The sequence below is a fragment of the Paroedura picta genome, chromosome 4, assembly GCF_049243985.1.
Source record: "Paroedura picta isolate Pp20150507F chromosome 4, Ppicta_v3.0, whole genome shotgun sequence".
Lineage (NCBI taxonomy): Eukaryota > Metazoa > Chordata > Lepidosauria > Squamata > Gekkonidae > Paroedura > Paroedura picta.
The window spans coordinates 41,680,385-41,707,606 of record NC_135372.1 but is presented as its reverse complement, the minus strand read 5'-3'; the positions used below and the strand labels follow the sequence as shown (position 1 = coordinate 41,707,606).

Below are 27,222 nucleotides of genomic sequence, written 5' to 3'. Positions count from 1 at the left end.
GCTGACCTCAAGCAAATGCCTGGCAGAAGAGCTCCCTTTTGCAGGCCCTGTGGAACTGTTTTAGTCCTGTCAGTGCCCTGATCTCCTCTGGGAGCTCATTTCACAATGTGGGGGTGAGGACAGAGAAGGCTCAGGCCCTGGCTGAGGTCAAGTGAGCTTCTTTTGAGCCAGGGATCACCAGCCAGTTGGCAGTGACAGAGCACAAGGCTCTTTAAGGGGCATAGGCAGAAAGACGGTCCCTCAGATACACTGGGCCCTGACCGCGTATGGCCTTGAAGGTGATTACCTAAATCTTTAGCCTGATCCGGAATTTGACTGGTAGCCATTGCAGCTGGTGGAGGATGGGCCTCATGTGGGACCTCCACTGTGTTACTGTGAGGAACCTGGCTGCTGTGTTTTGGACCAGCTGTAGTTTCCGGATCAAGGCTAAGGACAGGCCTACGTAGAACGAGTTGCAGAAGTCCAGTCTAGAGGCGACTGTCACTGTGGCTAGGTATTCCGGGGCCAAGTAGGGCGTTAGGAGTTTAGCTTGGCAAAGGTGGTAAAATGCAAGCTGTGCTACCATTGTGACCTGAGCTTCCATTGAGAAGGAAGCATCCAGGATTATACCCAAGTTCCTGGCAGCATGACCCACTGAGAGCTGCTTACCATCCAAGGTGGGCAGGCACATTTCCTCGCATGGTCCCTTCCTACCCAACTGCAGGAATTCTCTCGCAAATACTTATCTATCCCCCAATGACACATTATTTGAGCAAATATAGATTTGGCAACATGTGTCTGCCAGGATTATCTGAATTTCCTCCCTGCATTTCCCAGTCAAACAAACCTGAGGTGATGTTATTTATTAAGTGTGAGCGAATAGCTTCCCTGCTAGATCAGCACTCCCAACACCAGATGAAAGTACTTTAAAAATACTGAGATATATCAATGACATTCCATAAACAGAAACAGAATATTTCAGTCGAGAACTTAGCAGGCCTTATCACCCACTGTGCACTCTTGAGGGATCAAGCTGTTTTGAAATTCTTAACAGATTCAGGCTGCTTCCACATGGAGGTTTTCCACTTCTGCTTCACTGCCTTTTTGTAGCATTCACACAAAAACATGGTTTCGTTGTGATCATACAAACTTTTCTCCACCCGCAGTATGCTTTTCCCACTCCTGATTCCCTCTTATCTTTTGGGGAAGAGCACAGGCAAAGTGTGCTTATCATGCTGACTAGACAGGAAAGTACGCATGTCCCACCTACATTGGTGCCATTTATCTTGAGTCAGCCCCTTACGACTGCTGTTAATTCTATCATTACTAGAATTTTGTGACCCACTATTAAGCAGCCACTCCGGCAGAGTAAAACTTCTACGTTGCCATTATTTTAATGAAAATAAATGCAGGAGCACTGGGATTTTAAATTATTAAAAACCAAGGTACGCTGTTCCCTCCTTATTCCATTTCACTCCCTTTAGCATTAAAGGGGAACATCATAAATACAAGACCATATTTTCCCATCTCACTGGTGTCATTAGAGTTGTATAGCGTTTGTTTCCTTTTCCCTTCTTTTTCTTTTAAAAACATTCTATTTTACTTATCATTGCATTCATTGATTCTCACAAATTCCCTTGGGGAATGATGCCAGCTCCCCATCTTCCTTCTCCCTCATGGCTGTCTGACTGCCCCCACCCCGAACCTGGTGGTGCAAACAGCAGCAGCACAGTTTATGTGTAAGCTGTTAGAGCAAGAGAGGAGGTAGTGAAAGTGCAGAAAAGCAGGGAAAAATCAAGATGCAGGATGAGAGGAGCAGGAGAAGAGAAGCAGGGCTGGGAATCTATCATCTATCCATGACAACGACCAGTCTAAAAACAGCATTCATTCTTTGGCTGCTTTCCCCATTGGTTTTGTTGTCCAAACGAATGGAATGAATGTATCTTTTTTTCAGTTCTTTTCTCTTTCCTTCATTCATTTGGAAAAGAATGCACACCCCTAATTGTCATCTGTTCTCCATTAGGGCAGCTCATACTCTGGAATTTTATTCCATGTAAACTACAGTTTGATGGGAAGTCTTTTGATTCAGAAAATAATATCCTGCAGGGAAAAGTTCCTGTGCCCCTTGGTGGGATTCCTAATAACCAGGATGCCCACGTTTGAGGAAGGCTGCTGTCTCAATATTATCTTGTCTGCTTGGACTCTTGTTCCAGTTTTCCACATTTCTGGCTATGGTAACAAATCTAATAAGGCTTCCAAGGGCCGGTTCTTCCCAAGACAAGAACAAAAGGAGCTTTATGAGTTCATTTATATTCTACCAAAACCTGGACTCTCCACTCATTTTGAAGACTCTTTCCTTTTGATTTCCCTCCATACCTCAGTCTACTTACACTACAGAAAAGACATCCTTACAGCCTTTTCTAAATCATGTCTAAAGGAATTTTATAGCTACAGTGATTTATATCTGGGGCCTGAAAGAAGCCATATGTAAAATAGGACAACTAACATACGGGACATTTTCTCCACTTTCTTTTGATGTTTTACCAACTCAAGCTTTCTTCAGATCCGATGGAAGAAAAGTTGCCACCATTCATGGGTCCTTTTGCAACCTAATGAATTTGAATATATATATATCAAAGAGCATGAAGGCAACTTAAGATAGCCACTGATTTCACAGATTTTTTCTTAAAGCAGATGTTAGGCATTGAAGCCTTTTATAATCTCAATGGGGCTTCTGCATGGATGAGCACACGGCCACAGACGTTGACAAGGAAAATTGACAAGGAAAGCTTTCTCAAGAGCTGTAAATTGTACTGACAGCTCCAACATACCCCTTTCTGTCACTGTCATTATCCTGTGATTTGCAGGTTTGCTTCCTCTTTGCTTCTCAGCTGCCTGAAGCTTCAAGTAGGGGGAAGAACAGGAAACATACTGTCTTTGAGAACATCAATAAGTGTTAACTGGTTTATTAAGTTTCTATTCCATGCTTTCTTCAAAGAACTCAGAGTAGCCAACATCATTCTCTCCTCTTCACAGCATGTCACAGATTGGGCAAGAAAGAGGAAGACAGGATCTTTATCAAAATATTTGAACAAAGTCTGAGTCCAGTGGCACCTTTAAGACCAACAAAGTTTTATTCAAGTTATAAACTTCTGTGTGCAAGCATGCTTCTTCAGATATAATGGAACAGAATTTCCTCAGGCAAACATATAGGTAGAAAAAGGGTGTGTTTGTGGGGGGAGGTTAATTTCCAGGAAGTTTTAGCTAGAATTCAAATGCGTAATTAATTTAGCACTTACAGCTTAGATGGGATTGAGGAGGTTATCAGAATCTTGTGCAAGGCCCTCAAGCAGCATACAAATACAACAGTTAGTAGTGGTAGTAGTAGTAGTAATATTTAAATTTCTTACCTGCCATTCTTGAGGAACTGACTTGTGGCCAGTTACAACATTTAAAACCCCACATTAATAAAATCCAAAATCCCCATTAAATATTAGAAAACTAAGCCATGATGCAGGTGGCATGTCTTCCTAAGGGGGGGGGGTTGCAGCAGATCTTCTCCCTTCACCAGCCTCAACCATAGACCTGGTGGAAGAGCTCCATCTTACAGAAGTTAACAAAAGTTTGAGTTCAAACCATTTGTTGATGGGCAGAAGTGTGCTTGTGCACAAAAGCTTATACCTTGAATTAAACTCTGCTGGTCTTAGAGGTGACACTGGACTCAAACTCTATTCAGCTGATTCAGGCCTATCAAAATAGCTGTATCTTAACTTTCCCTCTGTCCAGTGTTTCAAGTGAGCTTCATGGTTGAGTAAACATTTGAACCCTATTGGAAGCATCAGAGGAATATATAGCAAAAATAAAATTATTCAACATAATTAAAAAATCATTTTTAAAAGAATCATAAAACCAACTAAAACCCAGATCTTTTGTTTCTATTATCTATTCAACAAAATAGAGCAAATCAAAACAAACAGGAAAGAGGGATCACTAAGGGAATGCCAGACAAAAAAATAGTCTTCACCTGCCAGTGGAAGACATGATACAAGTTCCCATGAATCTCTGTGGGAACTCATGATATTTAAACAGGTATAATAACAGTATACATGTATGATGAAGACAGGGCTCCTGGGTCCTACTATGGTGAAAGACCTCCTCTCAGCAGACCACTCTTCCAGCCAACACCTGAAGTGTTGGTAGGAGAAAAATACCTGCCCCATCACCATTGAGCCAATGGCATAATGTCACTTCCAACTTTCCCCTGGAAATGATATTGTACTGTTGCCCCTGGTGCCACTTATGGCTCCTTTGCGGGGTCAGTTGTCACCTAGCCAGTAATGGGAATTCAAAACCCAAGAAATTTAAGAAGCTGACCAGGATCTATCCAACAGGCCAGTAGTTTTGTACTCAACTGTCTGCAGTCATAACTAGAATTAAAAAGACTGAGAAGGATCCTCACCATGGCCTGGGGGGATCCATTGCCCAACATGGCATATTTACTACAAGTTAAATGTGTAAAACATTAAGTCTGAAACCTCCAGTGCTCTCGTATACAATGAAGAGCCTTCCAATATAATCTAACTACTAATTTGAGCTGGGAATGTTTGAAAATCCCCCTTGAGGAAAGCTGTAACATTTTCTCCAACCTCTCCAAGAACCTGATACAGCTGTTAAACTCATTCAGACCACAAAAGAAGAAAAAGCAATGCTTGAAAGAGTAAACAATGCCTTTGAACTTAAGCTGGACTTTAAAAGATGCAGCCCAAATCAATTTCATTGCATCACAGAAGCGCAAAACATAAATCTACATAGCTTTGGTTAGCAAGACTGGAGAAACAGCTCTGGTTTGAGATTTCAGTCCAAAGCAATGTAAGACCAACACTTCATTTTTTTAAAGAAAGCAGGAAACACCTACTGTATCCAAAACAAACGAAGATAGATAAGAAGGTTTATTTTCTGAGTTTAGGAGATGGGGAAGTGAGGGGTAGACAAAATAGATTTTGTTGCAGAGAAATAAATATTCAGCAAGGCCATTGTTCATTTATAGTTGACATTACAATGACCAATTAATTCAATGCATTTAACTGGTGAAATGCCACGCAACAGATTTTCTGTATATTCTTCAGCCAGAGTTTACATTATAAACATTTATTTTAAATTTAAGAACAATACATCATCATCAAGGGAACTAATCACTGTCGCCTGGAGATCAGCTGCAATCCCAGGCTACCTCCACCCACCACCTGGAAATTGGCAACCTTTATTTGGATGGGAGATCACCAAGCCAGTTCAAGGACACTATGCAGAGGAAGGCAATGACAAATTACTTCCGCTGACTCTTGCCTTGAAAACTCCATGAGGTCACCAGTTATAGTCCATAAGTGTTATGTCAAAACTAAGAGATTGTATCATCTCAGACTGTAGTAAGGGCCAAATTAGGCACTCTGGTAAATTTGCGTGTATCTTCAAAAATAGTCAATGCAACTGGCGGGGGCCAAGAATGCAGTGACTTAGGGGTTCTGTAGGTTTGAAAGGCAGTGATGGGCATCAACCATGCATTTGCCTCAGTTGCTTGGGCAGAGACCCAGCCCTAAGCATCAAGAGAAATGGTCCACTCTGTCACTGTTGGCATGCATGCTGGAGGATGGAGCCAATGCAGACATCAGAAGAATCCTTCTGGCCATAATTAAGAGATTGTATGCAGGCCACAAATTCCTTCCAGCTGGCCCCCTTCTTTCCCTAAAGTGCAATTCCCCCTCCCACCTTAAAGGCAGTTAAGATACAGCATTCAACTGGGCCAGCCAGCCGAAAACATTTCAGTACTTGAGACGGTAAAGCCAAATTTTCCTCACCCCCTTTTGTGGGTCAAAAATGAAATAACAGCTTATTTCTTGCCCAAGACTTCCACCAGAGGCAGCTGTCTCAACCAGCCCTCTTGACAGGAGCAGTTCTACCAGACAAGAAAACGGAGGGAAATATTTCCTGCATTTTGTTCCTGTGAGGCAGAGCTGGGTAGCTCCAGCTAGTTCCTGAGGCACTTCTGTGTGGTCCGCACTCAAGAGGCTCCTCTTAAAAGCTTGAGAATCCCAACTTTCATTTCTAATCCAACATAAATACCTTCTAAGTACATTTTCCCAGAGTTTGATACTGGGAGTGACTGTGACCCTGTCATGATTATTATGAAGATTAAACTCAGACTGGGAATTTAAAGCAAGGGGGAAATGGCCTGTATACTCTACAGAAAATACATCAAAAGCTTGATGTAAAGTTTGGGTAAGGTCTGTCCAGCTCCAGAGGACGGGAACTGCGGAAGAAGAAAATAGCAGCTAGCTGCTAATCCACACTAAATAGCTAGCAAAGCATTGGTGCAGAAAAGATGGAACATTCAAAACTTATTGCCCTTCCTCTGTTATAGTCTTCAGAACCAGGGGAAAATCATTACTTTTCTCTGTTGAGTTCCCTATTCAGTGGAGCCAGGCTAACCAATGTCAGAGGTAGAGGTCAGGTCTTGAAATTCTGTCCTCGTTGGAATGAGTGGCAAATGTTTATTCATAGGAAAGAAAAGAAAAAAGGGCATTTGAGGAGAAATTGAGGACCAAACATGCACTCTAGCTACTTATGACCTTGACCAACTGGATCGTTTCTCCATCATGGTAAAAGGTAAAGGTAAAAGTTATCCCCTGTGCAAGCGCCGGGTCATGTCTGACCCTTGGGGTGACGCCCTCTAGCGTTTTCATGGCAGACTCAATACGGGGTGGTTTGCCAATGCCTTCCCCAGTCATTACCGTCCCCCCCCCCCAGCAAGCTGGGTACTCATTTTACCGACCTCGGAAGGATGGAAGGCAACCTAGAGCCAGCTGCTGGGATCAAACTCCCAGCCTCGTGGGCAGAGCTTCAGACAGCATGTTGGCTGCCTTACCACTCTGCGCTCTTCCATCATGGTACACGGCATTAATTCCACACACACACACACACACACACACCAGTGAACTGCATCCTACTGCTCCACTAAGCAAAGCTCAAAGTTTGCATTCAACCGTATGTGCTTACCTCCAATTTCAGTGGTTCTTTTTCCAACAGAACCACCATTTAAAGTGGGGGAAGGCTGTGTTAGGCTAGAGGAAGGCATCTTTGGCCGAAGGAATCTCCAGCCCAAGGAAGAATACTGCCTAAAGGGTCAGCTAGGACAGCAAAGGGTACCAACTCAGGAATGCTGACTGATATTGTTGGCTGCTAATTACTAAGACAACTAGATGATTTGGTAACTACTAATAATAAAGAAAAAGAATCTGGGAACAAAAGGGTTAGATTTAACCAGCTTTTCCATCAGTGAAAAAGGAGTAAGCGTTCCCTCTAACCAGTTAAAAAAGTTTTGATGGGGGATCATGGGACCTGGAGCAACAAAAGCCATGTGGAATGGGGTTTGCGGAAAGGAGGAGAATTGGGCAACACTGAATGAAAAACCTAGTTCGATCCAACCCGAAGTCTGTTTTCTTTCAGTTCTAGCTCCCTGTTGCCAATGCAGTTTTTCTAAATAAAGAGGTATAATTCCAGCCAGAAGAATTCACTTCTCATGACTTGATTAAGTGTGCAGAAATTCTTTTCCATATGGTGTGGTACAACAAAAGTGAAGACTGACCCAAGGTTTATCTAAAACACTCAACAGAAAACATTGGTTTTCAAAACACTATAGATCTGATTTTCAATTGAAGGGCATTTATGTTTCAATAGTGTACAACAATTAAATAGTACATAAATAAAATCTAGCAATTTACAGTTTAAGACAATATAAAACGAAGGACTTCAGTGGCATCCACACTGCTATTAATAAGACTAGTACATTATTTGCTTTAATTATTCAGTGACCACATATGTCTTTAATTTCACTGATTTCAACACCAGTTCAACCAACAGGGACACTAATAGAAAACCAGTTCTAAGTTTTCCCTCTACAGAGGACTACCTAGGTAGCAGAGTCCCTCCCACCAAAAAATTTCCATGTATATATCAGACTTGTTCCTTCCTTCAAGGACATAATCAATGGATTTGGGATTAGCACATTTTATAATATCCCCCATGAGGTAGTTGGATAAATAGAAATGCATGGCTGAGCAAGAGTTTGAACCCAGGTTACCTTGATATACTTCAAATGCTCTAGGGCTACTACATCAATGGCTTCAGCTTCCCCAGGTCTATAATCTGAGATGCAATAGAAGATACATATTATAATTTTTAAAAAATTCTTTACACACAGTCTCTCCCCGCTTCTCCTTCCTGATCTAGGGTTGGATCCCATGGATACATTCCACTAGCAGAGACTGTTTCCTCCAATGAAAAGAGCCTTTTTCTTTGGCAACACCTTTCTCCCACTGAAGAAAAGTGCCTCTGTAGAAAAATGTATCCATGTGAATCCAACTTCTGATAATACTTTGTCTTCTTTCTTCCTTTTCTAACTCACTTTTTTGTTCTCAAAAAGATGACAATGATGCCAGCGGTGTGACTCAAATACAAAGTAACCACCTAGTTTTGAGCCTTGATGCCCCCTTTAATGCACCCTTGATTGGCATATGATGTTGCAACTTGTCCTCTGATGCTTCTAGGAATATGATACTCTATGGTGCTACACAGTCACCACTAACATATGCCTATTTCATACCATTCCTTTGCTGCTGCTACTTTCCATTGCTGTTGTCCCAGCTAGTTTTTGTATGATCATGAGTTAGCTTGCACCAGCCTTGCTTACTCAGACTAACTTTCTCACCACGTTAATACTACTATGAGATCTATTAGCCATTATACGCCATAGTACTCTTGCTGATGAGTCTTCTGCCTGGACCACAACAAACCTATTAATGCTCTCATCACTGTGTTCCAATTCAATCCAGTTCAGCAACGTATATGTAGAAAAATATTGGGGATTCCCAGCCTATGGGCAAGAGATGACAGGTGCTTTCCCTCAGTGTCTGAATATCAGTATCTTCGGGGGAAATTGTGCAGTACTTAGCGACACACATTCGTTACATATGATATTATTATGATATTTTAACAAATAATATCACTACTATCCCAGGCAGAGTCACACCCTTTTAAATCCATTTAAACAAATAGGCTTAGAAGAGCATACCTCTGCTTAGGATACCACTTGGCTATGCTGCTGAAAGGAAAGGGTAGCTGCCGGACATATCTCTATAAATAAAGCGTATCAAGAATGGGACCAGAAGAGGAACCTTAAAGAAATGAAGGAAGGAAAATCAGCTGTATTATACACAAGAGAAAGAAGAAGGTGATACTTAATGGCAAGGCTACCCTCTATACCAGGAAAAGGGATGAAAGACCAGAGACTTAACAACATTTTTCAAACGAAGTGCTTCAAATGCCCACACCTCATTTATGCAACTACAGTTCAATAGGTAGCAGTCTTGGCACTGTAGCACAAAGCTGTGGATTCAAATTCTCTGCCAGCCCCTTGATCTCATCCCAGCTGCTGACTCTGCAGCTCCTGTTTCCCAGAAAGTATGTTTTTGTATCAGAAACCACATTCCCCCACCCCCTCCTTTCTGACATGTGTTGGTAGAAAAATCGCAATCTAAACTACAAGCGAATGTTTTGTGTTTAAAAGTAATTGGGGGTGTGGATATCAATGAAGTACCCACAAAGGCTGGAGAGTTAACTGCCACTTGTCAACAAGCAGATCTTGGATTCAGCAAGGGTAGTCCAGTCTAAAACTACATGTGATTTTATTACATCGGGACTTCATCACACTCTTCCTCCAGATAGCTAAGAAAAGCTCACATGAAGGTGTTCAATTTTATTTCCATCCCAAGGTTCTGAGGCTAGGGTTGCCACGAGTTGGCCACGAGTTGGGGATGGGAGATGGGATACGATTGCCCGATCCAAGTTGTGAAATGTTTGGGATGGAGCCTGAGGAGGACAAGGACTTCAATGGGGAACACAGTGCTATAGAGAGTACTCTCCAAAGCAACTGTTATCTTTAGGGGAATTGATCTCTGTAGTCAGGAGTTGAGCTGTAATTGTGGGGCATTCCTGAGTCCTACCTGGAGGCTAGCATCCCTATCTGAGGCAAGTTAGGCACTGACCCAGAGCTGCCCAGTGAAAAAAATGGTTAAGCTGGAATTTGGTGCCATGTGCATGGCCAGATCTCATCAGATCTCGAAACCTAAGCAGTGTCAACTCTGATTATTACTTGGATGGGAAACCACCAAAGAAGTCTAGGGTCATTCTACTATAATGACCAACATGACAATTTCTAATTTTTAAGTGCACTATACACTGTGCAAAAACAATGTCTTCAAAGGGATAGCCTTTAACAATGCTTCCTTGCATTATTTCTTCTTTAGGGGCCGATTCAGTCCAATTAAAACATTATTTTCTACAGTTTATTCCCCCATTTCACCATTGGTCTCTTTGCATGAACACTAATATAGCAATTCCAAAACAGTTTGAGAATTCTGCAATTTTGCCATGAGAATTAAATTACATAAAAGGCTTATGAGTCCCAAGTACCCACCCAAAGACGAAACTACCATTTGTACTGTTATTCCAACTTTCTATACAACCAAACCGTTTTCCAGTTTGGCAGGATATTCTGTGGTGATTCTGAATCGTGCATTATTAGATTGTTCTAATCCTTATCAATCAAAAAACACAGCGGCATTATCCACTCTCCGAAGAACCTGCCCGTTGTGTCCATGCCTGCAAGAGTCACCTTTGGACAGACAGGAAAAGCTAGCTCAGGTATTACTAGCTCAGATATACTCCTAGATCAGTGACTCACATGGACACACAAAGCGTTGGATCCTGTGTATATTGTTGGTAGTGAAAAAGAGCAAGAGTCAGTAGCACCTTAAAAACTAGCCACATTTGTGGCAGGATGTGAGCTTCTGTGAGTCACTGCTCCCTTCTTCAGATACAGCTAGAATGTGATTCCATCTGTCTGATATATTGGAAAGTGTTGGACACTGTTAGTTCCTGTTCTTGCATACCCTAAAACTGGGGTAGTCAAAACTGCGGCCCTCCAGATGTCCATGGACTACAATTCCAGAAGCAAACACTGGCAAGGGCTCATGGGAATTGTAGCCCATGGACATCTGGAGGGCCGCAGTTTGACTATCCCTGCCCTAAAACGTAACCTGTTCATCTGTAAGAGCAAAGAGTGACTTGAATTTTAATTCGGGGGAAAAAATCAAGAGTATCAGATATTTGGGAAGCACTACAACAAAATTTGAGTCCAATGGTGCCTTTAAGGTGTGAGCTTTCATATGCATAAGAGTACAGATATAAGGAGAAAGTAAATTAGTAGCAAATTAGTAAACAGCACCACAACATCTTAAACATGCAGTATGGTAATTCCTTGCTAGAAAAGCAAATCAGTCCTTTGGCTTCAATTGTAGTTCACAAAAAATTGAGGGAATAAAACTGTTGAGGTTAGTGATTAATGGCAGACACTTTCCCAGTTGTTAAAAGAAGTAATTAAAAGAGACTTGTTGCCAGCCCATCCCTCTCCACCCAAGCATGTGTTATCCACTTGAATCTATCCCTTTGGGAAACACTAGTCTGACGTAAAGCACAAGCTGGGAAACTGCAAAAATCTAGCAGCTGCTGCTTCCATTACCTATTAAATATATTTTGGGATTTCCCTTGTTGACAGAAATTGCCATGGCTGAAATTTGAGTGTTCCACAGCTCACATATACTATAGTGTTCCCCTGGGCAGATCTCTTGCTGGGGGCGCAGGAAGGCAGAGAAACAGAAATGCTATACTATTGCTAAACCGCAAAAAGTAACATGGACATGGATCTTCTATATCTGTTTCTTAGATTATATATTAAAGATATCTATTTTGTTGTATCCTGTACTATCAAACCCTCTCTGGGCTCTTACTACAGTTCACAAAACAAGGTAAGCATGTATCAGGGGTATACATAGCTGCTTTCTTCAGAGAATCTCCTAAGTACTTGTAAAAGAAAAAGAAACTGGACGTGGTAGCAGGCCAGGATATTTGAGCACAGAAAGGAGAATTTATCAGCTTGCATGAACTTCTCTAGCTAACAGTTCATGACTTTCATAAAGTGTTTATGCAATCTGTTAGTCATTAACACCAATCAAAACAAATGGTTATATAGGGAACAAGCTGTTTATTTTTGCTAGGAGTAATTTTTCCGGGTCAAGTACATACGTAGCAAGACCGGTCCCCTAAATCTCAACCCAATCTTGTGAGTCATTACAAAAATAGATCATATCTTATTAATGGGCATATAATAACAGCCCCCCCCCCCAGAATCTTAGACCCTGATAAAATATACCTCATACCCCTTCCCACAGGTTCTTGGGCTCTACCAGCATTTATTTGAACATGTGCAATTCCTGATGAAGATAATACAGAATGTATATGATGCAAAATCAGAGTCCAGGAGCACCTTTAAGACCAACAAAGATTTATTTATGCTACACTCTGACTTCCGCTCCCCCTCCTCCCCTGCTGCCAAAAGAGCAGTTCGATTAAATACAAAACATTGTTTTATACACAAGGCCATGCTGGAACCAAAAAAGGTTTGGCAAACTCAGGCTTGGAAGAACAATCCTATCCCAGGCCAGTGCGATACTTAAGGCATTGTTCACACAGAGGTGGGACCCTTGCATGTTTTCACACCATGGTGGCGACTACCCAATTTCCCACGTTTCCCTTTGATTTGAGAAAACTGTCATCAAAGTCAAAAGGGCAACCACATTTTGGTGAGTTGGGAGAAAAGGCAACAGATGGGTTTTTGCACTTAAATGCTGAGATCCCCAAAGGGTGTTTGGGGGAGGGGAGCACACACACACACAAACACACACACACAAAGTGCTACCTTCAGAAGGTCACACACTATACTGAATGCTTCAGTAAGGAATGGAGAGAGACCTGCCATCTCTTTAAATCTTGCAGCACAATGCTTCACAGGGAAGCACACAGGCCAAATAATGCAAACACAATCTAGCAGTGTGCAAAAAGAAGGCAGTGAGCACTAGTCAAAAGAAAGTTATTCTTTTGCTGCATAAGGGACTGGTAAGACCCCCCCCCCATGGAGAACACTCTGCTCAAGCCCAGCTGCTACGTCTAAAGACATTTATGAAGGTTATTCAGAGGTTGGGCTAAGGTAAAGCAAAGGGCACCTTCCATGGCTATAAAGATAAGCAGAACACCAGAAGGGTCATAGCTCAGTGGCAGAGCATATGCTTTGCATGTAGGTTCAAGCCCTAGTTAATGGGTCTCAAATATCAGGGATGGGATAGCCTGAGGTCTTGTGGAGGGGTGGTGGTTGCTGCCATCGGTCCAATCTTGGGCTAAATTCACCAAAGGTCTGACTCAATATAAGGGAGACCTATATGTTAGACTTTGGCTGAACTGCCTGACACAGAAAATTCTCTTCAGTAAAGAACCCCGCTGTCAGCAGATATGCACAAGGTTAAGAGAGTTCAGGAAACCGAGCAAATTCTTGGAATATGAGTTTTGGTTTTTCAGACAAAAAAAAAAAATCAGGAAAACACCAGGCATGTTAGATTAGAAGTCATAAGTAAAGGAAGTGCAATTTATTTAATGCGTGGGCAAAATACCAAAGTACTGCGGAGGGGGGGAGGGAGGCTGGGAAAGGTAAAAATGCACAAAATTCAGTCCCTGACATCTCCAGTTTAAAGGATCTCAGATATTGGGACTTGAAAAGACTTTGAAAAGCTGCTTCCAGGAGCAGAATTCCCTGGGTGGCTTCACACATTCAGTACTTCATGTCTCTATCGCTCGTGTCCCTTTAAAGATGCAGCCCTGATCTATCTTCACAAAACCCCAGCCATAAATTGAACTCTTATCTAGGACCTAAATCCATTTCCCGTTTGCCTCCCTTTTTTAAGACCCCTGAAGAGGATGTTATTTCCAAGCCTTTCGGTGTGGGCTTTGGATACAGAATACCACCTAAAGTGACAAGTATAATTCATGTGTTCAGTATTTTCCGTACGAATATCCCAGCAGAAACCCATGGCCAACTTATGTGACTCCAGCTGCACGCAACAGCCAAGAACGCTGTCATGCTCAGCATGCCATGAACGAGGCAATTCTTCATAATCCAGAAGAAAAACGAAATAGCAAAATTCTAAAAAACAAAACAAAAATCTCCTAATCATATAAAGTAGTGGGTCAAATGCGATATTCCAGAGGTTGCCAGACACAAAATTACCACCAAGGTATGAGCAGAAAACATTTTAGCTTTCATTCCTTCCAAAAGCAGAGACAACAAATGCCAGAGCAATGGATATGTTGTGGGATTTACTGTGGGTCACTGATTCACCAGGATGCATGGGACCAAGAGGGAAGTGGAACTCTGACTGCAGAGTGATCATTGGAGTCATACAAGCATGAATTAGTTGCTTGATTTTGGTATCCATGGACATGAATCTAGCTCCATCCTGGGACTACAGAACATGGGCTGGCAATTTGGTGAGCCCCACCTCCAGTAAGTTCAATGACATGCATCCCTATGGCTCCTTTTAGCTGCAACTCAGTACAAGACATTGCACAGCTGTGAATGTCAGCACATTTTGGTTTATGCACAGACCACTCGGATTGTCCTAAAAGAGATCATGGGGCAGAAGATAAAAGTATCAACCCAGGTGCAGAATGTCTGGTTAAGTGAATGGCGCACTGTTTTCTACTGCACTGTGATTCAAACACAAACAAACAAAAATTGATATGTAGTTTTTTAGGAAGTGGTAGGGGTGTCAATGCCTACTAGATAGGCTACCACCAGTGACAGACAACTTTGATGGGAGTAAGATGCAGAGTTTGGGACAAGCATAGAGACATAAATGCTAGAATTAACACATGCCCCCCTTAGTTTCCAGTTTGATTTTGGAAATCTCAGCAGGAAAAATGTGGAGCAAGAAGATCAAAGCCTTGACCTATGGTGCACACTGTACCTGTGTACTGAGCCATGCCCTATTAATGCAATACTTATGCACATCAAAAGAGGAACTTGAACCAAACAGATCCCACCCCCAAAGAGACAACCTACCACAGGATATCATAGCCAAAGGTTTAGTGGATCCTAAAAACAAGCACTATATTTGTGTGTATAGCACAACAAACTGGGATTATGAAGAATGCTTATTTACAACTGATCAGGTACAATAAATAAATGTAATCTTCATGTCTAGATTACAAAGCTAAATTTCAGCCTCGTTAATTAAGACAAAACTGGGGGGAAAGGGGGGGGACCTTTTAAAATCTTTGCTTCAGTAAATTAGCTTGCATCTGCTCTCCAGCACTGAAGATAAGTATGGAGTTTGCTCTCAGAAGTAACTGATCATTTTATATGATGGGAGAAAATGAGTTCCACATTTCCTGAGAAAGAACCACAAACCTCTACAACATTAAACAAGAAGCTATCGCAAGCAGCAAAAAACATATTTACAAAGAATATGACTAAGAACACTCTTTTTGGCTAAAACAACAGTTCAAGAATTTGGCATTTATGTATCAGCTCTTATTTATTAGGGGAGATGGAGAACACTATAACTTGCAAGCATTTTTGCTTTTGGCAGGCTGTAAAGTTACATGACCTCAGTCAAGAAGCCTTCTTCGAATTGGTTGGGGGAGATGCATAGGCGGGTTACTTCATGAATGCAAAAGTGTTTTGTTGTCTTTTTATTTATTTATTTTTGGGGAGGGGGGACTTCACCATAATGAGACCACTTGAACAGATCTCTCTGTGCACACTTTCTGAAGCCAAAGGAGTATGCTGAACAGACAGAAAACATCTATGTCAAAAAGCCAAAATAAGCCAGATTTGTTTTCAGCATTACATAGATATTCTCTCACCCAAGAGGCAACAGAGTTCAGGATGTCAAGATTTTCATTACTCAACGGAGACACCCCGTTACATTTAAAATGAGCACAGTATTATACACTGACATTCTGCCACCTCATGCGAATAATAAAACCTGGGGTAGGCTGAAGCAATATCAGAGTCAGTGAATAGACCTAACCCCCAACCAAATGGCCCTTCCCTCAGCGTGTTTCCCATTATTTTCTTTTGCATATGTGAATGACTGTCATTTACTAGGAGTGAAAAATAAAGCCCTGCAGTGAGAGTGGGAGAGCATGGAGAAGAGAAAGAGGAATTTTGGGAGGGGAGACAGAGACAGCTCCAGAATTTAAGATCATTTTCAAGCATGAACATCTGGAGGACCACAGGTTGAATACCCCTGCCCTAAGGGAAGGGTTTTGTCCCCCTTTAACATAAATTTAAAATATTGTGTGGGGGGGAGGTTGTGATTGGATGGCGTATCACGTAACTCAGGCAACTATAATCAACAAATGATCTGTGGATTGGGGCTTTCCCCTACTTTCAAGAAAAGTGTCACGCTGCACTAGTCACTCCAAGTTCCTGTAGCCACAGAGGGAAGCTGCCAGGAACCGAAAGTCAATTTCATTCTCTAAGAAACTGCATGTCTCAGCACACAGCAAGGCTGAGTCAACTCCTAGCAGGTTTTAATTATTGTGTCCAGGAAGTCTACAAAAAAAAATAAACAAAAAATAAATAAATGTACTAAGGGACAAATCTTGCTAAGGGATAAATCTTGTTGTTGTTCTCACTGGCCTGAATCGAGGCAGCCATGTACAAACACCGCAATTAAGCAGGGCAGGGGGTCATGAGAGGCTACTTTGGGAAATATGTCTTCCAACAGTGTACTACCCTGGTTCTCATGCCAGCATAGTGTAGTGGTTAAGAGCAGCGCCTTCTAATCTGGCAAGCAGGGTTTGATTCCCCGCTCCTCCACATGCAGCCAGGTGGCTGACCTTGGTTCTTGTCACAGCCCTGATAGTGCAATTCTGGCTGAGCAGTCCTGTCAGAGTTCTCTCAGCCTCACCTACCTCACAGGGTGTCTGTTGTGGGAAGAGGAAGGGAAGGCAATTGTAAACCACTTTGAGACTCCCTTCAGGCAGTGGAAGGCAGGGTATAAAAAACAACTCCTCTCCTTCTGAAATGTTGGGAGCATTTCCGTCAACACCAGAGCACTCCTTTTGCTTATGTCAAATACTGGCAGTGTGACAAGTTACAAGTTTAATTGTATCAGCAACACACCATAGGCATATCTAGATTTGACTCCAGGAGCACAAACAAGATTTTCAATGCATGAGTTTTCGAGGGTCAAAGCTCCTTTGGTCATCTGACTCTTGGAAGCTCATACCCTGAAAGTTTTGTTCATCTCCAAGGTGCCCCTGGAATCGAACCCAGCTATTCGATTGCACACCCACACAGCGACCCTCCAAAACCACAGGAATAATAAATGTAGTCGTTTGCTGCCAAACAGGACTAATATTTTCTTTGTCTCCTCTAACATTCTAACTCTTAGTGCCTTCAGCTTCTCGCTGTAGCCATAAGGGATTCTCTCTACCTTCCCATCTAAGGTGTTCCTTATAACAATGATTCTCTAAATCTCAATAAATGCTACAAAAAGTGTACCCTTTGATGGTGGAACACTCATAAACCTCATTCTTAAGAAAGCACAGCCATGGTCGGGTATACTTAATTCTGTACCTTTCTTACTTGGTCAGAAAAGTTCTTCAGAATGAGGTTTATATGATCAATATTCTTTTTCTTAGAGTAGTTTTTCATAGAGAGTAGTTGCTAAAATACCCTGGTCGGTTTATGATGAATGAATATCATGTTATTAGGTCAGTAGCCTTGCTGCAATGTTATTAGCTTGATCACTGAGAAAGGCCAATTGGGTTGAAGTGTGTCTAGTCAGGGTCAATATATGTCACGTTTGGATATCATACAGATTGTTCATGATAACGGAAGTAATTGGAAGGGCCAGTATCAGTTTTGAATCTATTGTCAAATAAGTAAATGTATTTTCATACCTTGTTAATATCTGTTAATTTTCAAATTGACTAACAGTATTATTTAGCCTGCATGTTTATGTTTTTAGGTAACAGGTACTTAATTTGTTTTGGGTTTCCCCCCTCTGAATGTGGAGGTTCCCTTTAAATCACCATGGCTAGTAACCACTGATAGACCTTATCTCCCACAAAACTCTCTAACCCCCCTTTTAAGAGTGTGGCCATCACTATATTTTCTGGCAGCAAATTCCACTTTTAAGATGATTTTCAAGCATCTTGTGTTATCTGCACCTCCTGCCCATCAACTTAAATGGATACCCTAGAGTTCTAGTGTTTTAGGAGAGGGGGAAAATTCTGTTTGTCATCTCTCTTTCTCTGTACAAAACATTAAAAACCTCTGTCATGTCAATCCCCCAGTCAACTCTCTGTTAACTGAGAATTCCCAGACTCTTCAGCCTTTTGTCATAGGAAAGGTGCCCCTAGACCTATCTTGGGTGCCCTACTCTGTACTTTTTTCAGCACTGTAGTGTCCTTTTTGAGATATGATGATGACCAGACCTGCACACAGTATATTTCAAATAAAGTGGCACCACAGATCTATATAGAGCAGTTTTATATATTTAGTATTGGCAATTTTCATATCATTTGCTACATTATTGCCCACTCGGTTTATGAAGATCCTCCTGGGGCTCTTCACAAGTCAACCTCTCCTGAATACTTTGTGTCATCTGCAAATTTGAGCATTGTACTGCTCAGCCATGCCGATTTTCCTTCACCAGGTTTTGTTATTCTATGTGCCTAAAAAATCTGTCTTTGATTTCCACTCATTTTCCTAGGACAATCATTAGGCTAAAAGGCCTTAAAGTTTCTGGTTCCTCTCCTGAGCCCTTTTTAAAAATCAGAGTAACATTTGTTACTAGTGACAAATCACATAACTTGATAATCTCACATTTGAGTATCCTAAAAAACCTCCTGTGTCCAAGACCTTGCAGAAAACTGCTGTTGTTAGATGCAAAGTCGTGTCTGACCCATTGTAACCCCACGGACAATGATCCTGTACTCTACCATTCCCCGGAGTCCATTTAATTTCGCACTGACTGCTTCAGTGACTCCATCCAGCCACCTCATTCTCTGTCGTCCCCTTCTTCTTTTGCCCTCGATCGCTCCCAGCATTAGGCTCTTCTCCAGGGAGTCCTTCCTTCTCATCAGGTGGCCAAAGTATTTAAGTTTCATCTTCAGGATCTAGCCTTCTAAGGAGCAGTCTGGGCTGATCTCCTCTAGGACTGACTGGTTTGCAGAAAATTACTGGTTTTTAATTTCCCCAATATGTCAAGAACTTCACCTGTCATCAATTAAATTTGACTCAGTTCCTCAGAGTCTGTTTGCTCTTCCAGTGCAGGACAAGCTAGCAGAAGAACAGCTTCTCATCAGAGAAAGACAGAAAACCATTAGCTCCATCACTACTATCCTAATCTGTTCCTCTCCACTGGTTCTGAACTGATAATGCTGGGATGTGGGCTCATGTTTTCTACATTTCCCTAAGGAGGAAGATTGGGGGAGAGAGTAAGAACCCACTTCCTTCAGTAGTCTCTGTGTTGTCAGAGTTAGCATATTTTGTCCAGCAGAAGAAGGAGATGTGTTTTTAAAAACAAAATATACTGTAAGAATCCTGCTGCCACCAGGCTTTTTTTTTTGTTAGGACAAGCCACCATGAAAGATTCTTGCAAGCTAAACTTTTCTCAGCACCAGAACTGCTTTCAGTCAAACAAAGGTATTTGCACTGACAACCTGTCTGCATCTTTCAGCATCTACCCATCTCCCAGACTGCTTTCATCCTTTCCTTTTGCATGTTTTTGTTCCTCTCTGATTATGATACCATTGTTATGATGGGAAAGGTAGTTCCAAGAGTAGACGGGAAACCTCAACGTTTACTGTCTGTTTGAGATTCCTTTGGGGGGAAAACAGCTCCTTCCACAGAAAGCAAAATCAGTTTGTAAAGGCTGACTGGGATTCCATCTCTGACATAATTACAACCTTGCACAATCACAAGCTCCATGACTAAGGGCTCCCTTCTATGGAAATGAGAAATCCAGGCCACACTGCAATGATGGAAGGAGTACAACTGATCTCATCTTGACTGTACAGAACCAACTAAGAGTCCCAACCTGCTCTGATTCACCTCCCACTTCAGTATCTGTAAGATAGGTTTATGGTACTACCATTTAGAAGTGACAGACAAAGCCCAGCCAAACATAAACATCTGAATTACGATTTTGACTATTTACCCAGGAAACTCGAACACTCTGAACTAGAAAAGATTCAGCTAGACCGTTTATGCACTGGATGTTTCATGCCGGGCTGTAGGTTAGAGTTTTAGTCGTGGCAGGTTGCCCCACCTCTTCCTGCACCCACATGGGGGAGGCATTTGGCCTGGTGCACCTCATCCGCCCCTGATTTGTGCTCCTGCATGGGAGCTCGGGCAGTGAAGTTCCCATTGCATAAACGGTCCTAGTGAGACTAGACTCATCTATTGCCAATGCCTTCTTATTCACAATGTTAATGAACTGCTATGAAATGGAAATTAATTCTGACCATTTGCCTCAAGGATATCTTGGTGCTGAACAAGTCCTTATAGAGAACTGACTTCACTCTGCCAAATATAGGTTTCAAAACTATGAATTTTAAAAAAAGAATTCCAGTTACTGGACTTAGTTTCCTTTTCAGTGGCCTTGTGCCCTAGCAGAAGCTGCCATCTGTGAAAAATATTCAAATATATATTTTTATCACTCATTCTTACTACGAACAGGAGGCATTGATGGGAAATCTGCCACCCATAAAGGGAAGCAGCTTTGAAAATCATCTGCGCTGTTGAGAAGAACACTGTGTACTTCTTGAGAACATGAAAAGGGAGAATTCCTCAGTACTATTTATACGAAGGGCAAAGTTCACTTATCTCATCCAAGGATGATGCTTCCCAACACTGCAGCTCCCAACAAAGATTCTGTTTAAATTAAATCTCAATAATTTAAAGACTATGCATGGACTTCTTTTTCTTGGGATGTCTTCCTAAACAAGAATTCACAAATTCATGTTCTATGTGAAGGGCATTTTATAATTGCGAAAAACCAAGATACATAGATAATTTAAAAGCACCTTCTTAAAACCTTATTTTTAGGATTTCCAAGCTGACTTTGTGCCATATGGTCCTCAAAGTGGCTCATCAGCAATTAAATATTTATCACCATCATTAATAATTCATTTATCTGAAACCCTGCATTCCACCTGATGGGCATATGAGGACACTGATAGCAAGGAACATCTTTTCAATGCAAGACATTATCTACAAAACCATAACTATATATAAACTGAATGTAATCCCCACCCTAAAGCACAATGCCAGCCATGTTCAGACATAGCGCTGCAGAAAACACATACACCATGGGGATCCGTGACTGTGCCAGCCCCATTTCCGGACCCTACTGATGATCACTCCTTACATCTCTTTTCCAAACAGGACCCATTGGGGTGGGTCCTAGACTAGGCTTCGGTTCAAACTGCACTCTTTACCGTAGCAGAGACAGTCCTCTGCTGCAGACTGAGTTCCTCTGGCACTTGGAGATTCCATCTATGGATGACCAGCCTCCTTCCAAGGGGACTGAAAACAACTAGAATAAGAGGGTAGCAGAGGAACAGCCCTGCCACAGATTTAGAAGGGCACAACTGCAAGTAAGACTTAAGATCCAGGTCTATGTGTGCAGACACCATACCAGTTTGGGTTGTTAACTCTCAAAATTAGGAGGGGGAGAAAGATTAAGTGCAAAGACATGTTTCAGGCGGTGAGGCACCACTAGAGAATTGAGATGTAACACCATCCTTCCACCATGTACAGTGCCGAGTCTTCATAAGGCTGCAGCAATCATTCCATAGTAACCAACTCTATCAAGGTGGATCCTCATTTTTTCTGAAATTATCAGTGACGCTGAAAAAAGGCACAGGATGCTGGCACCGCCTTGTTAATTCTATTATGTAAGAGAGATAAAGATTGCCCCCCTCCCCCCAGAACAAAGATTAGCGTCGGCAAGCTTTTGAAAGATCCAGAGTTCTTAATTAAATCTGAATGCTTCAGGATTCTAAATCAGGACAACCGAAAGATCCTGAGTAATAGTTATTATTTTTTTAAATAGCCCTGCTTCTCGTTGGTGTATCACCTTCTCTTTTTTGTATCTTGCTACCATCAATGGAATTGCTGTTGTTTAATACAAGGAGCTGACCAAGTCCTGCACAGCATGGAATGAACCCAGGTGTTTCCTGTGGCTGGGATGAAATGCAACCACTGTGTAACAACAAAAAGTAAAAATGTGCATATATAAAACAGAAAGAACAAAAGGAAAAATACACATAAATCTACTCTCTTTTTTTTTCAGGAGACCTCATGGCAGCTTACATTCATTCATTCATTCATTCATTCATTCATTCATTCATTCATTCGTTTGTTTATTTATTTTAATTTATATACCGCCTTCCCCGGAGGCTCAGGGAGAAGCTTCCTATTCAACTAATGACCAGTCTAAGAACCAGTATGGTGTAGTGGTTAAACTAGTATCTTGGAGAGTCAGATTCAAATCCCCATCCTGCCATGGAAGCTCCTTGGGCCAGTCACTGTCTCTCTCAACCTGCCTTACAAATCTGTTGTTCTGAGAATAAGCAAGAGGAGGAGAGAACACTACTGTAATCTCCAGTGGTGGAGAAAAGCAGAGTATAAATAAATAAATTAGCTTTACCTAGGATGCACCCTTACATCACTTCTCTAGAGGAATACAATATCCAATCCAAAAACAAATACAAATACAAACTTTTCTGTACCAACACTTTTTTTTCTTTTTAATTAAAGACTAAAATAGAAAGAATTTGGGACTCAAAGTAAAATCAAGATAATTGTTATGCTGTTACCTTAGTGCAGGCTTTCTCAACCAGGGTTTCATGAAACCCTGGAGTTTCTTGATGACCCCAGAAGGGTTTCCCCAAGTGGGTGAGAGTTAATTTTTAAATATATTTTTAAATTTGTTAAGCATTTATTGGGTGATATGACCATGGTTGACCTGCCCCCCTCCCAAAATGGCAAATGATGGGCCTGGAGGGGGTGGGAAGGGGAGAGGCCCTGCATGAGTGTGTATGCAATTATGTTTCTGCACAATATTCTGCGTGAACATCCACTTCTGGGGTTTCTTGGAGCCTGAAGAATTGTTTCAGGGGGTTCTCAATGGCAAAAATGTTGAGCAAGGTTGCCTTAGTGGGAAGAGCATTAGATCTCCAAGTAGGCAAAATGTTTTCTTAGAAAACAGGAACATGGTCATGAGGGGTAAGTCTATTCATAATTCTCGGAAAAATTAATAAGAATGAAGTATTTGGTAGTGAAGTCCCAAAGGATTGTTATTATTGTGAAACCAGAAAAGGCATTGACAGCTGTTCGTAAAAAAATTACATTTTTACAGTTGAAACATGGAAACAGTTCTAAATTTAAGCCTTTTAAGTTTGTTTGATCTGCTGAGACATGGCTATTTTTCTTATTGTCATCAAACTGGCATGATGTGTTAACGGATCCTTGTACTAGTTTCTAACAGCATTAATTACCCCAACGTGGATAGTAATCTCAATAAATGAAGCGTAAACAAGATAACACAGAACAGTGTGCAGTTAAGAATACAATACTCTGGATTTTGGAGCATCCAGTTTGCTACCCCTTCTGTATTTGCATACTTTAAAACTAGCTTCAACCTTTAGAATACCGGCTTTCAAAACCTGCTCCATGGAATTCAGGACTTTCTTTAAAATTAATTGAAGATTTCTCAACAAGCGTATCAATGAAGTCAAACAAGCTTCCCTGGAAAGGACATTTTCCCCACCTGTACCAGTCTTCTTTAGTAGTATATTATTTTTTACTATGAACCCCATGGAGCATACAAGGTTCTTTGGAAGTTCCTAGGCATCAAATTACTGTGCAAGGAACACTCTAAGGAAGGAAGAGTCTGAATGGCACTGTTCTAGATTTGGTGATGGAAAGTGCTGTCAAGTCACAGGCAATTTATGGCAATCCGTAGGGCCTTACCCAGGGCCAAACACAACACATGGGAACATAAGAATTTGCTTTACATGGAGACAAAACCACTGTTCTCCCAAGTATTCTATTGTACATTTTGAATGGCAACTAGAAGTGCAGGCATGATTTCCCCCATAATCCTGCTATCCTAGGCTGCAGCTATCACATTTTTATCCCACCCTACCTCCACAGGTTATATGGTTCTCCCTTTCTCCTTCATCGCAACAACCTCATGTAATAGGTTAGACTGAGAGAAAGTAACTGGATGGTCCAAGGTCTCCACTGAGTCTCCTGACTCAGGGAAAAAACCTGGGACCTTCTGCTTGCAAAGACTGTGTTCTATCACTTCTTTGTAAAGAGACAGGCAAAAGCATCAGAAATCCCTTAAATATGCCACAATAGGCCTGATGGGAGGGAATGGAGACTAATTACAGCCAACCAAAACCCCTTAAGTCTCACATCTTGAACAAGAGATGAATAAACTAAGCACAAAAGATCTGCAAGAATTTTAATGTTAAAACCAGCCTTTGGCACAGTTTACAGTTCAGCCACTTTCTTCCTTGGAATTCAGCTCTTTCAACCAAAGTCCACCAAGCAATTTGCACAAGATGCCAATCTGGCATTTTTTTTAAAAAAAACTCACCTCTAGCCATCTTGCTCCTTTACTGGCAGCCTGTACAATCTGCACCTTTTTCAAGGTGACATGATAAATAGCTCCTTCCTCTACCTCTTCTCCACAGTCCTCAATGGAAACCTGCCAGAGAAGGAAGAAAACAAACGCTACATTAATAATAATAACTACAAGAATAACCACCACTCCAGAAGACAGTGCTGCTTGCAAAAGCAAGAATCCAGCTAAGATATATTTGCTCTTCCCACAAACTTGGCTAGATCTTGAATTGCAGAACACCCTTTACCGGTCAAATATCTAACTGTGACAAAAACAACAGCAATATCCTCACCCCCAGAAAATTCTAGGCAAACTGTTGGATGATCTGTACAAATATAACAATTGCACTAAAAGGCAGAGAAACTTTTTTTCAATGGAGGCAAAGCAGAGACTCTTGGCAAGCTGCCCTTTCCTGTGGCATCCGGACACCCTGAGTTTCCAGTGAGTTTATTGTTTTTCCCGGACTTTCACATATTTCACATTTTTTATTTACAATGTTCATTTTCCCTTAGGAAATCCTCCCCTCTTTAAATTCGCCCCCAAGTATTATCTCTACTGTTGCAATTGCAGAAGCCAGTTGCACTTTCGTATGAAGAATTTAGCAGGCAGGCAGATGACATTCAAACAGGCATTTAAATTATACTAGCTCTTCATTTGTAAGGAGATGACAGGTCTGTGTTTTTTAAAAAAAGAGTTCAGAATATGAAAGCATGAAAAATCGCATAGATTTCCATCAGAGTTTTTCACCCCCACTTAAAGTTACAAATGCCAGAAGTCTTGCATGGAAACAGCCATCCTAATCTCTTATGCAATTTTCTTTGAATCCTGTGCTCAATCCACCCGCCCCCCTTCCAAGACGGTATTTCCTAAAGCAAATAAAGCACACATTTAAAAAAAAAAACATCCAGGGAGAAAAATACCCCCAGTTTATCTAAAAGTTTATCCAGCCAGCTATTCGCAGAGTCTCTTCCCACACCATGCCTGCACACAGAACTCAATCCCTTTCCCGATCAGCATTGTTTTTAAAAGCAGTAATTCAGTAGGAAAAAGCCCAATTAAGCGGGCGAGGGTGGGGTGGGGGAGAAGCACATATTCTCTCAGGCAGAATTTGCAGGGGTGGGGAAGAAACATACAGCTCATCTATTTCCCTTACAAAAGTAAATCCCATCCTCAAACAGGGATTCCCCGCCTGAGAGAAACCTTTTCAGAAAAGAAAGCTTTCAGTACCATTAATGCTCTCCAAAGCAGTTTCATCCTTAGATTTCTCCACGCTACAGCGAAAGGGCATGATGGGTTCCCTAAAAAAAAGGCTTTAAAAATCCTCTCACATGCACTCCTTCAACTCCAGAGGCACCGCTCTCTGGCTTGAGCTGCGCGGCGCACTCAGCAGTCAATTCATGACCACAATGAGCTGTGAGTGGTGAGCAGAGAGACAGAGACAGACAGACTCCTCCCACTCTCACTCACTCTCTCTCTCACACACAAGCAGAGAGAGAGAGAGAGAGCGTGATGTCAGGTTTTCCTGTTTATGCTTGTGAACTTCTACTCTCTCTTTCTAGGCTTCAGTTAGAGAACAGGGAAAGCTATCGGCAAGTAATCGCTCTGCACTTCCAAGCCTCTGAAGTGTGTTATCTCGTCTCTTTTTCTTTCTTAACCAAGAGGACAAAGAGGAAGGAGAGGGTTAGCTAAACCTCTATTATCTGGGTGTGTAGGCTTGTCTGAACAATTAAATCTGACCCCAGTGAGGCAAACAGAATGGAAAGAGGCCTTCCTGAGAGGAAGGACTTTATAATCCAAGATGATAAAAAAAAAAAAAGTTACCTCAAGATGCTTAAAGCCGAGCTGGACACCCACCCAACATAGCCGATGAAAGTTCACTTCACAATCAGATGTTAATCTTTTCTTTTTGTGTGTGGGCCATGGGACTCATTGCCATTGTTTCTTAATTGGAAACTATTTTTAGCTTAAGGGCTTGGAGCCAGATAGGAGGGCAAAGAGCTTCACCTTATTCAGGCTGCCATGAGGGAGGCGGCCTGAAGAGGACAGCTACAGCTAAACCTGGAAATTATACCAAAGGGGCCATGTCTCACACAGAAGGTGATCAAGGTGAGGCTACGTCTCACAGAAGTTGATCTGAACTGGATATTTCTACAAGGAATCAATCTGCTTGGCAGAATTTCCACAAGAAAAGACAGGCAGACTGTCTACTGCTCTCAGTTGCTAAAGTTTAAAAAACCCCAAAACGCAGGCTGCTAATCTTAATAACAAGAATTCCTCCAGCAATATTATCAGTGATGCAGAGAAACTTGTGTAAAATGTCTTATCTTATTCTGAAAAACTTGTGAAAGGACAGAGTTTCTGGAGTGGCTCTCTGAATCGAATTCTTCTAAAACATAAAACATAACATTTACAAACAGATATGAACAAATACAAAAGGTGGGATACCAAAAATAGGAAAGAACTAAACAAGATTATAATGGAATTACCTCTGTACATTCAAGAATAAGTCCTTTCAGCCACACCAGAGGAACCTTGACCAGGAACCTTTTACCTCCTATACAAAATGCACAATCCGGACCAT

At 41.6% G+C, this 27,222-nt stretch overlaps 1 protein-coding gene across 3 annotated transcripts in view; it reads right to left on the bottom strand.

Annotated features, from left to right (window-relative positions):
* Positions 1-26,062, bottom strand: part of RGL1 (ral guanine nucleotide dissociation stimulator like 1) — a 90,514-nt gene extending 64,452 nt beyond the window's left edge. For all 3 annotated transcript variants that reach the window (XM_077332629.1, XM_077332630.1, XM_077332631.1), the window contains exons 1-2: positions 25,869-26,062; positions 24,615-24,725 (exon numbers count right to left, since the gene is read on the bottom strand). In XM_077332629.1, coding sequence (XP_077188744.1) covers positions 24,615-24,725; positions 25,869-25,895 — 138 coding nt within the window. In that variant the 5' untranslated portion in view covers positions 25,896-26,062. The remainder of the gene's footprint in view (positions 1-24,614; positions 24,726-25,868) is intronic.
* Between the last annotated feature and the right edge of the window lie 1,160 nt (positions 26,063-27,222).